At 42.7% G+C, this 13,740-nt stretch overlaps 1 protein-coding gene across 1 annotated transcript; it reads right to left on the bottom strand.

The window, feature by feature from the left end:
• Positions 1 to 10,976: 10,976 nt before the first annotated feature.
• Positions 10,977 to 13,216, bottom strand: tpbg (trophoblast glycoprotein). The gene has a single exon (XM_084356282.1). The coding sequence runs from the start codon at positions 12,692 to 12,694 to the stop codon at positions 11,555 to 11,557; it is 1,140 nt and encodes a 379-aa protein (XP_084212408.1). The 5' UTR covers positions 12,695 to 13,216; the 3' UTR covers positions 10,977 to 11,554.
• Between the last annotated feature and the right edge of the window lie 524 nt (positions 13,217 to 13,740).

Genomic DNA, 13,740 nt, shown 5'->3' with positions numbered 1-13,740 from the left:
CGGCTTTCATATTCTGTGTGGTCCTTGTTACACCATTTCCTCAAGGCCTGCTGAGCATTCTAATGTGGCGGGTAAAAACTACATGTTTATAAAGCGGGGTTTTGCACCACATGACCTTGTAAATGCATTGCAGGATGCTGTGATCGAGCTCCTCCCGGCCGTCTCCGCTCGCGCTGCCTTGCTGCTGCGCTGCCGAGGTCATTACTCACTGTGACACCCTCCGCGGTTTTACATCATATTACGAAGCGTTTAATGTTGTTCCCTGCTGACCGCACGGCCTCGCAATACAACCACCGAGAGGAGAGCCAGACTGTACTAAATGCATCATCACGGTTGTTAAAGTGCTTCCCTCAGCAGATCCCTCACGGCGCTTTACAACTTTTACATTTTGGCTTTCTAACTTTGTTTGACATTCTGCCTGATTAGTTATTGATCATCTCTGAAGTACTTTGAGAATGCAAACTATGCAAAATCTTTTTATATTTTACCTCCTGAGATGTAAAGCAGCGAACAGTACCGAGTTACAGTACACCCACTCTGTTTGAAAGTTCAAACAAAGAAGAGACGGCAAACCTAGATGATTTTCCTTACACACCTGAAGCTACGGTATTTTCTCCTCTCTAAGTCTGTTTCATTTTGCTCTCTGAGGTACAGTACTACACACTTCAGATTATATAAGAACCACTCTAGCTTTACCAGATGGCAAAAATCTGTCACTAAGCTGTCACGCTTTATTTGGACATGAGGAGGAAAGATTTAACACTTGCTCTCAGTGGTGGCTTCTTGGAAAGTGGAGAAGAAACGTACAGAAACACACACGCACACACACGCACACACACACACGCACACACACACACACACACACACACACAGACACAGACACAGACACACATACACACCTCAAGCTGTGTTTAGGTTGGAGCGTGTCCACATTGAAAGCTTAACATGTTGAGTGGAAGTGCCTGTTGCTGAGAGGATTTACCAAAAGAAAAACTACTACGGTGTCCCAGTCATTACATGCCTTTCTTTTGTACTTAACTTCACTTTTATTTTTAGCACATTAGCCCCTGGAGTCTACCTTAAAGGGAGACATGAAGAAGAGAGCAGCATGAATACAAACCATGACAGGAGCAGTTTGGGGGACATGCTTATTTGCCATCTTGACAGTTAGGTTAGATGATTAATACCACTCTCCTGCGTCTCATTTGGTCACCTGTCGCTATAACTTACAGGGAAACATGAGATGATATGTTAGAGAGTGAGGAAGGAGGATGGCTTGACTAAACGTAACTAAACATATAAAACTTAAAGCAGCAATGTGTTAGAATTTTAGTAATTCTGACCTTATAACGTATATTTATCATGTTAAGGAGATAGCGATGGAAGTTAGCATGCTAACTAGCTAGCCCCAGCCTGTCTCGGTCCAAATCTCCCGTGCTCCAAGCCCATCGCGCTGACTGCTAACTGCAATACTAAGTGAGCTAACTAGCTAACAGCTACTACAGTTGGAAGCAGCTAGCAGTTACTCTGGCTCCCTCATTGTTTTGAGTATGAATTCAACAGGTGGGCAGTTCTTACATATTGCACCTTTAATACTGTACATTATCTTGTCTGTCAGATTTTTATCCACAATGGTGTTTGTTTCACAAAGAGGACAAGGTTTCAAGGTATACTGCAGTATGAAAACTGACAGTTATTGTACTGTGTAAATTTGCTTATAATCTACATTATTGAAATCTGCCATTATTAGCATTATTACTCCCGCCAGGGAGGTTGTGTTTTCACCCATGTCCAGGTGTTGGTTGGTTTGTGAGCAGAATAACACAAAAACTACTGAACGGATTTCTACTAAACTTAGATGGAGGATGGGTCTCAGCTCAGAATGGAGCCCATTACCCTCTGGTGCAGATCTGAAAAAAAGGGACAGATCCAGGAATTTTTTCTCAATGTCTATAACATTGCAAGATTTTCGTTAGTTTCTCTGGGAATAATGCATGGATCTTGATAAAACATTGTTTTTAAAAAATCTGGTGTATTTAGATGGCTGGGATCTATGAGTGAGTTCAATTTGATGCAGTTCAGAAAAACTAGATCTAGTGAATTTAAATGTTTTCAAAGAGGGTAGCCTTTTTAGGCTGCTATACAGTAACAAATAGGATATCGGATTAGGCCTGATTGAATTAAAGGGGACTGTTGGACCTTGGAGGAGGTATGTATTCCTCTCAGCGCCATTCTACTTGAAATATTTACATTTTCACGTTTCATGTCTGTCAGGACATTATATTTTGTCAAATGATAATAAAGCATTTGTTCAACCAAAAAAGCTGTTTCTGTTCCATGTCTTTCATTTCTCTAAGGGTCATTGTAACAGATACGGGTAATAGCAACTGCGTAAAACCATATACTGTGATATTCTGTCAGATGGTCATCGTACTGTGGAAAAAAAAGAGTCACAAAGTCACAAACATGACGTGAGATAATCAAGAAAACAGTCCCTCCAAATCCATTTAGGAACCATTCTGAAGGTTTGCATCATGTGACGTGATCCTCAGCAGCAAATTAAGTTATCCAAGCTGTCATGGGATTATACAGTAGATGTACGTAGGTGGCCTTTCTTAGCCATGTTAGCTTCATAGCAGAACAAGTCTAAAGATTTAAAGCCACAAGCAATGACTAAATGGAACTTGTGGTGAGACTGTTTTCTTGACTGCTATTTCCAATGTCAAAACTGACCTTTGAACCCTTAAGCCAAATGATAATAAGACTTTAAAAAGTAAGGGACAGTTTGTTAAAAGCATTAAAAGATAAATAATTAAATATCAAACTTATATTCAATGTCAAATCTATTTTAATCTTTACACAAGTGCACATGAAATAAACTGGATGTTACATTTTTCATTTAAGACATCAGAGAAAGACTGATCAAAATAGCTTCCACTATGTTTAATTACATTTGTAAATACATTATCTCAAACAGTCAAAAAGAAGCTAAAAAAAAACCCAGCAATTGTAGCAAATGAGATAACATACATAGGCTAAACACTACCCATATTCCCACATAGTCACATATTTACATTCCTTTACATAGCTACTGTATGGATTATAATACACCTGTTACTTGCTTACATAGTGCTTATGCAGCTCATTTAAAGGCTGTAGGCATCCTGGCTTCACACATCGAATATAAAAGTGATTAAAGGGAAAGTAATCTGTGTTCAGATACAGTAAATAGCTGTTCACTCAGAGCTGAGTGGATTTGATTATAAGCCAGTAAAGACACAAAGATGGCGTGACTGGGCAGTTAGAGTAACATGTCGCCATGAGCTCGGGGTTATCTGGTACAGATCAGGTTTCCGGACTAACGCATCCAGATAGCAACACTTAATCTAATCATTTTAATGTAACTTCCTTTCTCTTTTATCTCATTGCTGTCTCTGCACATAAAGTGCATTGTTGTCATTAACTGGTCTAATTTCAAGGTCCAAGAAGTAGTTCATTAACACTCTTCCTTAGGCATCACTATATAAGGATGATCAACACCAGACAGCCATTCTGAGAGAGTGCTGCTCTTTTATTTTAGTGTTACTGTATATGTGGACACAAACAACTGAGGCTAAAGACGATGCTGGGAGCTTTTTCACGTTGCTATTTGTAACCCAAGAAGAGTGGCTTTAACAGCTCAGTGCCAGCAATCTCCTCAGCACGCCTGTCAGGCTATCAGCTCATTTAAGAAACAAATTAGTGTAAAAACACTTGAACGTCTTGCTCTCTGTTTAAGAGCAGACACAAGAGAGCACTCGACGGTGGAGCCCGGCATCAGATGTACATGTCCACACATTAATCAGTCTCTAGTGGTTTTCAAATGCAACGGAAAGGTTACTCTTGTCCCTCTATGTCACAGACTAGATTACAAGACACGTGCTGTGTTTCAAGTTTGTGTCCAAAGAAAAATGCATTAAAGGGAAAACACCAACTCCTTCTGAGACTGGCCCATTAATCAGCTGTGCTATCGAGTGTGAGAAATCAACACAGAAATCATCCACGTGAGCCTGATAGATTGTTAGCTGCACTGCTCAGATGTAACACTTACTAAGCTGAGTCAAGGCTTACTTAAAGCAACGTTATGTAGAAAATAGCATTTTGTGCGATTCCGTTTCCTAGCACAACACCACTGTCGCAAATACAAATCCCAGGTCTGTAACAATTAGTCAGACGTAATGTAGGTGCTAACTACAATCAAAACTCATTACATCATAACAATGTTACGTGTTGAAAAGTACACATGTATGTAACGCTGTGATCCTAAACTCTCACTGAAGTTACATTGTGCAGAAACAAGTGAGAGGGGGCGGAGTGGCTGAGACATTCACCCTATTACAAGACACTGTCTCTCAAAATGATTTTAAAGCTGTTATTTTAAAGTAGACCTATGATGCTTTTTTGGTCAAAGGTCAAAGTCTGCACCAACAGAAGCTCCCCTCTCCTACAGAAAACACTACTCCTGAAATTCCCATCAGTAGTCTTGCCTTTATTTCTGTGACATTGCAACATCACACTAAGTCACTACGTCACACATTTGTGTATTTTTTGAGTGGTGCTGGCTCAGGCGTGTGTGAGCTGACCAATCAGAGCAGACTGGGTATTCAGGAGGGGGGCCTTAAAGAGACAGGAGCTAAAACAGAGCACTGGACAGTATCAGGCAACTGGTGTGTTTTCTGAGCACTACAGCATATAAACCTATTTAAGTAGTAAAATTAAATTAAATTATGAACCCTAAAAATGAGCAGAATATGTCTCCTGTAAGGTTTAAAAAACAACATAATGTTGCTTTAAGACATGAAAGGTTTATTTATCAAACAGTCTGACCTCTAGATTCATAGCCAGGTTTATTTCTGGTGCGTGGTGAGTAATACACAGATATTGGCTGACTTTGTGATTTAGCTGCAATATGTTCTCATTTTCTCACTCTAAAAGATGCCAGCTGCCTACTCACAACATAGAGCATGCACCTGAGCACGTGATCTAACACAGCAACACAGGAAGGTGTGTTAATGATCATCAGGACATATATTTTCCGTCAGAAGGAAACCTTCTTGTAAAATCTGGTAACAAAAAAAAAGAAACATTTCAAATTATTAAATCTATTCTCTTTAGTCTTCCAAGAGTAAAGGTCGCCCAGGAAAGGTCAGTATATTATTAACATTTTACATCCTTAACCATCATGCAGTGACTTAACATCCAGTAAAAACAAACTAGTAACCTTACCTGGCCCTCAGTGCAGGCTATTCTACACATAAAGGTCATTCTCAGCACGTATTTTGACATTTTACGTGCATCATGTTCGGTCTTTGTACAAATTGAGCGAGTGAAGCCACCAGATATCTAAGCCTACATCCGCCTCCTGATCTCTACCCATCTCTGCATCTGTCCCTCAAGCACATGTTGGCAGATGCCGGCGCGGCCACATCTCTCTGGGAGAGGCCGCAGCGCTGTCAGCTCAGATTCGTCTTCGTTTAGGAGGCCGCTTGTTCATTAAGCCCAACATGGCTCAACAGGAGGCAAACACACTCATGTACGGCATCATAAATCCACATTAGAGAAGCTGAGGCATCTCATGTGGAGGGAGGTTGCGGGGATGTTTGGTTGAGGGGGGTTGATGACAAGTAGTCCATGCCCAGCATACAACAAGCTAAACAGGAGCAACAGTGGCATATCAAAGAGACTGAGGGGATATCCGTTGCTTTGTTGAAAACAAATCTTCATCATAATTTCATTTTACAAAGCGGGTCACATGTGACTGCCATTTACATGGCTGGATCTTTTTTTTTTTTCCACAGGAAAGGTCAGTGGCTGGGGCAACTTGCCAGGTGTTTGTGAAGCAGCAGACCAGTGCGGCGCGGTGAATGTAATTACGGCTCTCTGGCAATCTGATAACCTGCCAGTCTGTCTCTCAACACTAGGAAAGTGCACTGGCATATTAAATGTGACTCAACAAACAAGGTTGTGAGCGGGAAACAGTGTCTGAGTGGGGAGTATTATGGGGTGGGGTGAGCGGTTGAGACAGGGTTTGACGGTTTTGAAGGCAGTGCTGCTTTTCAACTGAAGGTGTGACAAATTTAATCTGAGGCATTACAAATATTCTATTCTGCTTTGACGGGTTAGACGATTAAATCTCACCATTTAAAGATCAGATTTTTCAGCTCTACCTAAATATGACACTCACTCGACAATATCTACAGTTAAAGAATTATTAAATCGCTTCGAGTGGTGTCTTTTGCAATGTGACTCCAAACTAGGAGACTACAGCTTCTTCCAATTGTTTTTGATGTCTGTTGATATAAGGTGCTTTTGTGTCATACATGTAGCTGTGCTTGTGTCTTAAATATATGGGCCATTCCATGCCAACTCACCCAAAATCCACCTATAGCTGCATTCCCAATTATAATTTTTGAAGTTTGGCGCTCTGAGCTAAATTTCAGCCTTTTTTGATTCTTGTATGTTTATTCTAAACCTCAACAACTGCTCATTTTTCACTGGATGAGGTTGAGATTTATCTTGAACATCCAAGAGACCCTCAGGAAACTTGGCGACATTCATTCATATAAATGGTTGTTGCTGATGGTTACAGTAATCAAATTAATAACAGGAAGTCATTTTTTACCAGAATGAGGAATATGTCATTTTCGAAAATTCATATCTCCACTAGTTTTCACTTTCTTGCAACCAAATGGTGGTTCTGTGTAGTATTAATGTAGTTCTATCATAACTACATGTTATTTGTTCCTGCCTAAAAAACTGTGTGCCACAGATCCACAGTGGTTTTATTTCATTGGCAGATATTTATACTGTGTTGACTTCAAGGGTTTCTATCTGTCAAACACGTTTTTCATTGGGTTCTAGACATTTGCAAGGCACAGCTTGAAATGGTTTGGTTTGTTGCATATAGTAGGTGATGTCATCCTGTTCTGTGTGTCTGGACAAAACATTAAATTTAGTTCCTTTGCTCAATATACACACATATTTCACAATTTTAAACTCCCTGATTAATTTCTATCATTATCATCAACTCAGCCAAACTCAGACAAAATCAACCCCTCCATAGGCGGTCCTGTGACAATTGGCTTCTTCCTCTAGGATTTTCCAAGTGAGCAGGGCTCCATGATCTCTCTATCACATCAAACTTCTTGATGAGGGAAATACATTATGATTGCACTTTTCAGATACCTGCTTATTTTGCAAACCATTTTGCAGTAATCCATCAAACCTGTTTCAGATGGGATAATCCCAGACTCGCTGTATTGTTTCAATGCAGCTTGATTATGTCAGGAATTTGTTGAGAGTTTGAATTGAATTGGGAAATATGTGTGTATTGAGCTAAAGAATTAAGATTCATATTTTGCCCAGACACAGAACAGGATGACATCACCTATATGCAGCCAAACTAGGGATGCACGATATATATATCGAAAGAAATGCACGATATATATCGGACAGATAAATGATTGGTCCAGTAATAGAAAAGTTACATTATCGGTTATCAGCAGACAAAGAAATTATAGCCGATAGATCTAGCCAATAACACAAAGCCAAATTGCTTTTGTTGGCTTAACAAGTGCAGCATGTACACACAGGTGGTGGTGTGCACCTTAACAGGTGTTTTGTGAGCAGCCAATAAACACAGAGATGAACAACAACAAACACAGCGCTCATAACGCCAAACTGCTGCACCTGTGTAGAGCCACTTATCATTTTGGCTGAAAAAAATCTGTTTCAAGCTGTAATTTGCAAATTTCCAGAGCTCAGTGACAGATTAAGAATAAATGCTGGCAATGAACTTTTCTGCAAGCCATGGATATGATGAAACTTTATGTGTCTTTAGGTTGAATTTAAAATTTTCTGTCATGACAACGTTGCGCTTATACTGTGGTTAGGTTTAGGCACAACAGATCATGTTTTGGCTTTAAATACCTTATTCTGGTCATCAACAACACGGCTGGAGATGACATCTCCAGCCGAGGTCTCCTTAAAAGTATACAGTAGTTTCACACTTACTGTTCAAACGCAGACTCAAACTGTGGTCCCTGGTTTGGCAGCCTCCCCCATCATCTCCAGCTACATATATGACATTCAGCTCGGACATGTAGTGCACCTGATTATGACACGTTTTGTAGACACATCAATATGATCCCTTGCCTATGACACGTACAAAAATGCTCGTATCGGCGCTTTGCAGAAACATTAATTGCCAACTTTTCATCCTGGGACTTTGCCGTCTCTTTCATACCCCTTCACAGGGCTCGTGGGTTATGGACTGGCAGGGATAGATGAGACTTTTTGTTCTTTGACTTTATCTTGAAGACACGCTTCTCCCTAGGTGGGCTACACCCATTGTCTGCAAGGCTAAAGAAAGGGAACAAAAGTCTCCCATGCGCAGTTAAAGCCACAGATTACATGAAAGATTGCAACATAAGTGGCTGCAGCTGTCTTGCTCTGCGAGCTGGACAGTGATTTGTTTTGGGCTGGAGCTAAAATGAGGCTTCAGAAATGCAAGTTTTTGAAATCAGGTGGGGATCTTGCAGAGTTACTGGGTGATTTTGTATTTTTTAGCGTTTCCTTGCTGAGCTGCAGGTGAGGGACCAGTAACACAAGGACTTTTTTTTTTTTACTAAAAGACTGGAATTTACCAAGATACCCACCTGTTTTTCTAACTCTAGCCTCATATTACCTGCAGTGGAAATTGAGATTGCAATTATGCATTGAAAGAAGACTGGATTTTCTGACTCTTCAGACAAAAGCGGAGCAGTAGAATAAAAACTATCTCTGTCTGTAATCACACAATAGTCGGGCCTCCTGTCTGGAAATGAGCTTTAGACGACATCCTTCACAGACAACAGAGAGTCGAGGGAACTGCCCGCGACACGCTGCTGCCGCTCTGATCTCAGCTGACACCGCGAGTCAATGACCGGCTATTTAGACGTCGAAGCTGTTTGGAGACTGGTGTTAACAAGCACAAAGGGGCCACTGAGCGAGCCAGAAAAGGTGTTGCCGTGCTAATAGAACAAAGAGTGCTGCCCACTCTCATCTCTTTTATTCTTCTTCCTTTTCAACCATTCACTCCCTCGCTTGCTATCGTTCTTTTTTTCCCTCCTCGCTGTAATTACACCTGCTCTGCCAAGCGTAGCTCGAGGCGTGGCTGGGCAAAATCACTTGTTAATATGAATCTGCAGAGAGCGTGAGGAGGAGGACTACTCACCGACAGTCTCTGTGGAAACATTAGGTTGTAAGCAGCCTGCACCTGTATGTCCCTCCTGGGACGAAGGGGTAAGGAAGCCTCACTTTGGGGAATTGAGGTGTGTGTTAAGTGAGACCATCCATTTTCAAAATGAACCTGCAACAATTACAAATCCAAAGTGAGGAAACAAGTGCTTGTAACTAACAGCCGTTGGGCTTGGGAGTGTTTAACCAGTTGAAATCAAACTTGAAAATCACCGAGCGCCAGAAATAAAAGGCGTCATCATCAGAATAGAAGCCTGAAAAACACACCTAGAAGCCTATGAGAATAATAGACCTGTATTTAAAACGTACATCATATCTACCGCCAACTACACACTCCTTTTCTCCAATACTGCTATTGCTGTTTTTGAACAGACGTCTCCTTGACAAAGAGATTTCCAGGCGGGAAGTGTGAAACTCAAAGGTGTGACGACACGTCTCCAGCCCTCTGAGACAGTGGGGCGGCTGCTGTGTTTGTCAGGAGACACACAGAGCATTAACACCAGCCAGAGCACCAGACCAGACAGATAGCGTTACACGGCGCTTCTCTTCCTCATGTCAAACCAAAAAAAAATGTAATCACACACATCCAGAGACGATCAGAATCACGGCAAAGAAATGCTTCTGGTTCTGAAAAGACATGCCATGACAACACGCTGTGTTCCTGCGAGATACAGCGAGGGGAAATCTGTGCACCAGTCGTGCTGTTCTACTACAAATGACATGTAGCTGCAGGCTATGCAAGGCTAAGTTGTTAGAGATTGTTGTGTGTGTTTGTGCGCAAGAGTGAGGAGCGGGAGGGAGAGGGAAATCATTATCTATCTAGATGCTCTTCAAGAGGCCAAGGAGGTTCACAGTCGTTCCTGTGTGCCGACATAACAAACATCTTCATTAATTTAGACTACCATACATGCATAGTACACTCTTCAAAGGAATGCCACATATTAATTATTAATCCATACGATACTGGATGGCGTGAAAAATAGCAATCGACGGGGTAGAAACACTAATGGAAAACACTTTTTCCAAAGATGCCACTTCCCCTAAAACAGGGTTACATGAGAGGCAAAGCCGCTTGAGCTCATTTCCATAATACCTCTGTGCCCCACGAGAATCTCGGGTTCACTTTGCCTTCATTAGCATGTGCCACAAAACAGAGAAAACCACTTTTTTTTTTTTTTTTGTCTTTTGCAGCTGGGGTATATTGAAAGGCTTTCAGTGTGTGCTGGAGTCTATTGGGGTGTGTGTGTGTGTGTTTGGGGGGGGCTGTTGGATGTGAAACCTGCCCACTGGCTGCAGCTCACACACATTATTTTAGGGAATTCACTGCGGAGCCAAGGATTTTTATCAGATTCGCAGCAGGAAGTAAATTGGACGGGAGATAACAGTTGGCTATTCTCATCACCTATAGACCCGCAGATAGGAGAAGCTCATTTAAATTCATCTGTTTCATCTATTCAATTCCTCAATATGGCTCCATTTCCTACCAGCTCACTTGTAAGTGAAAAAATAGCACTTCCACTGTTACTGCAGAGTTTCACACGTTGTTGAACTTGTTGACAACTGGAGTAAAAGTTAGTGTAGTGTCATATGTTTTGTGCCGGCTGTGGCGCTGCCTCAGTAAAAGAGCGTCTCCGCCTTGTCTAAGCCTTTGGATCACATTCCTGTCTTAAGATCAAAAAGGTCCTCAGTCGAGACACGTACCAGCAATCCAGAGGCATTTTATTTAGCTGAATATCTTCACAGAGAAAGAAAAGAGCAATCACATCCACCTACTAAATCCAAAAACTATGCAATGTGCACTATAATCATTCAAAAAAAGGCATACCGTATATCACAAATTCACATATTAAAAAGAACAAACTCATAAACAAGCAGTACAGCATTTCTCTGCAGCAGAGGCATAATGAGACGGATGCAATGACCAGCAGTATGTATTCTTTCACCTAAAAGTCAATGTACTCCATCCGTTTATCCTTTAGAGAAAGAAAAAATAGAACATATCACTCTTTGCAACTCTCCAGAAAAACCCTCACCATGATTCATTGTCCATGCAATGTTACACGGAAGAAATCGACATCACAGCTGCCAGGTATAGGACATGCAGCAGTGGTTGAATGGAGGTTGTGAGAGGGGTTAATTAGGAGCCATGACAGATGTCCAATCTGAATAGTATCATGGGGGGGAAGGTGGCAAGGGGAGGAAGACTTTCATGCAAATCTTAACAGTATAAGTCATTTAATATCTCACTGCGGGGTCTCAGACAGTGTCCCGTCCTCTCTCACACATCTGAATTGATGCTCAGGTTGGCCAAACGGGGGTCAGAGTTTATCTCGTACCTGTAGTGGTACCCCTCCATGTGGTCCCTACAAGCATCCCGGATGTTGTACATCCACCGCTTGATGCCTTTTCTGTTCAGATAGAGCACCAGAAGGAAAATGACGCCGATCAGTGCCAGAACCAGCCCCAGGAACACATAAGAAGTCTCCAGCACGCCCTCCATGCCGCCTGAACACTTCAGCTGTGACTGCTCGACCTGTATGAGCGGCTGGCGTCTCAGGCCCTCGGGCTCCGCGCAGGTCAGGTTCTGCACGTCAACGACCTGAGTGTTGTTTTTCAGCCACGGCAGCATGTCCTCGATGAAGCAGGTGCAGCGCCAGGGGTTCCCCGCCAGCCAGATCCGGAGGGCAGGCTTGAGGCTGAACTCTGCCAGGGTGGTGGGGGGCAGATACTTCAGGCTGTTGTCCCTCAGGTCAAGGTCACGCAGCGGTGGCACCTTCAGCGTCCCGTTCTCAAAGGAGATGATGGAGCTGTTCTGCAGGCTGAGGTTGAGCAGGCTGGGGAGGCCGGTGAGTATGTCGTCTGGAAGAATCACAAGGTCATTGTTGGACAGGTCGAGGTCTGTGAGCTGGAGCAGGTTTCCTTTCTGTAGGAAGCTCAAGACCTTATCCATGGAGGAAGGACTGTGAAAAGCCCAGCTGAGGTTCAGGAACTGTAGTGAGTTATTATGGGGGAAAGCTTCCTTACTGAAAGTCTGGATTTTGTTGCTGCTCAAGTCCAACCGCACAAGGTTTGGCAAGTTGTCAAATACCTTTGCATCCACAGACTCCAGCTCATTCCCGCTGAGATAGAGATCTGTTAACTGTTCCAGGCGGGTTGGGAAAGAATCCACACTAATACGGGAAATGTCGTTTCCTGTGACAAACAAGACTTTGGTATTGGCCGGTAAGGAATGCGGAATCTCGCCCAAACCCTGGTTTTGGCATTTCACAATAGGTGGTTCGCACGAGCATTTGTCCGGACAGCCGTGACAGGCCAGTACAACCGCGAGGAGGAAAAGCAAATGCATCATCCGAGACGTGTCTCTTCTCCCTCGGATCTCTCCGCGGTTACATCCGCACGACGTGCTCAACAGGCGCATCTTGGGGTTGTGCAAATCAGTCGGCGCAGACCGTGCGTAAAGATGACTTTACAACAATCCACACGTCTGTCCGTCACCGCCTCGTTCTTCCACCGAGAACAAGGGAAAGTTTTTCAACTATGTTTCCCGCCTTTATCCTTTCGAAAACTGCTCCCACATCCAACTCAGGCTCCATATAACTTCCCCAAAATCCTCATCCTCATTTAGGAAGTACGTCTACATTTCCTCGAGGATAATGGTGATGTGAACGACGCCCGCAAACTTCTACGCTCTCTTCTTCGTTTGTTTTCACAAAGCTACACGGTATTTTTTGTACAGCTCCGGCAACACAAGTCCGTTACAGAATGTTTTAAAATCGGCAAATGACTTACTGGAGCAACTGGTTCCGAGGCAGACAACGCTCCCTGTCTCCCAGGCGTGCCATGAATTACATGCGTACTTCCAGCCCAAACGCTGCCAGTCTGGAGGGAGAGACTAAACACAGCAGCAGCACGATGGAGACCACTGGAAGGAGGGAGCATACCATTGTTCAGCGAAAGGGGGGTGAGCGGAAAACTCATAAAAGTTCATTTTAGATTTTAATTCACATTTTTCCACGTATGGTGATGCTAAACGGGCTTTTAACTTGGATGTCAAATATTTGATACTGAAAATCGCAACTAGTTCCATAAAAAAATCACCTGGCCCGGTGCCTTGGGGTCCAGGGACCTGTAGGGGTCCCCGAGGGAGCTCCAGAGGCGTCCCAAACAATGTGAGGAGCAACCCAGCTTCAAGCTCAAAGAGGTGGCAGTCTATGTAATACAATGTGGCCAAAAAGAGCCTTTATATGCCTTCTGAGCTGACATTTACACAACAGTGATGATAATTTAGCAATACCATAAATCATTGCCAAGTTTGTTTGACAAGCTGCAGTCTTACATTCCTAAAGGAATTGATACAAGCCAAAACAAAGCTGGTAGAGGAAACACATTCATCATTTGATCCACTGATAATGTCACGTTATTGAATCCATTATAAGAGTCTTGATACCAAATCAATGAAGGCAG

This window comes from Pagrus pagrus (assembly GCF_965226575.1).
Source record: "Pagrus pagrus genome assembly, chromosome: 7".
Lineage (NCBI taxonomy): Eukaryota > Metazoa > Chordata > Actinopteri > Spariformes > Sparidae > Pagrus > Pagrus pagrus.
Note: the sequence above shows the minus strand (reverse complement) of the source record. Positions and strands in the feature narration are given on the sequence as shown.

What these genes read in the sequence shown, in the direction of transcription:
- tpbg (XM_084356282.1), bottom strand. Translation starts at nt 12,694, where the DNA reads ATGCGCCTGTTGAGCACGTCGTGCGGATGTAACCGCGGAGAGATCCGA.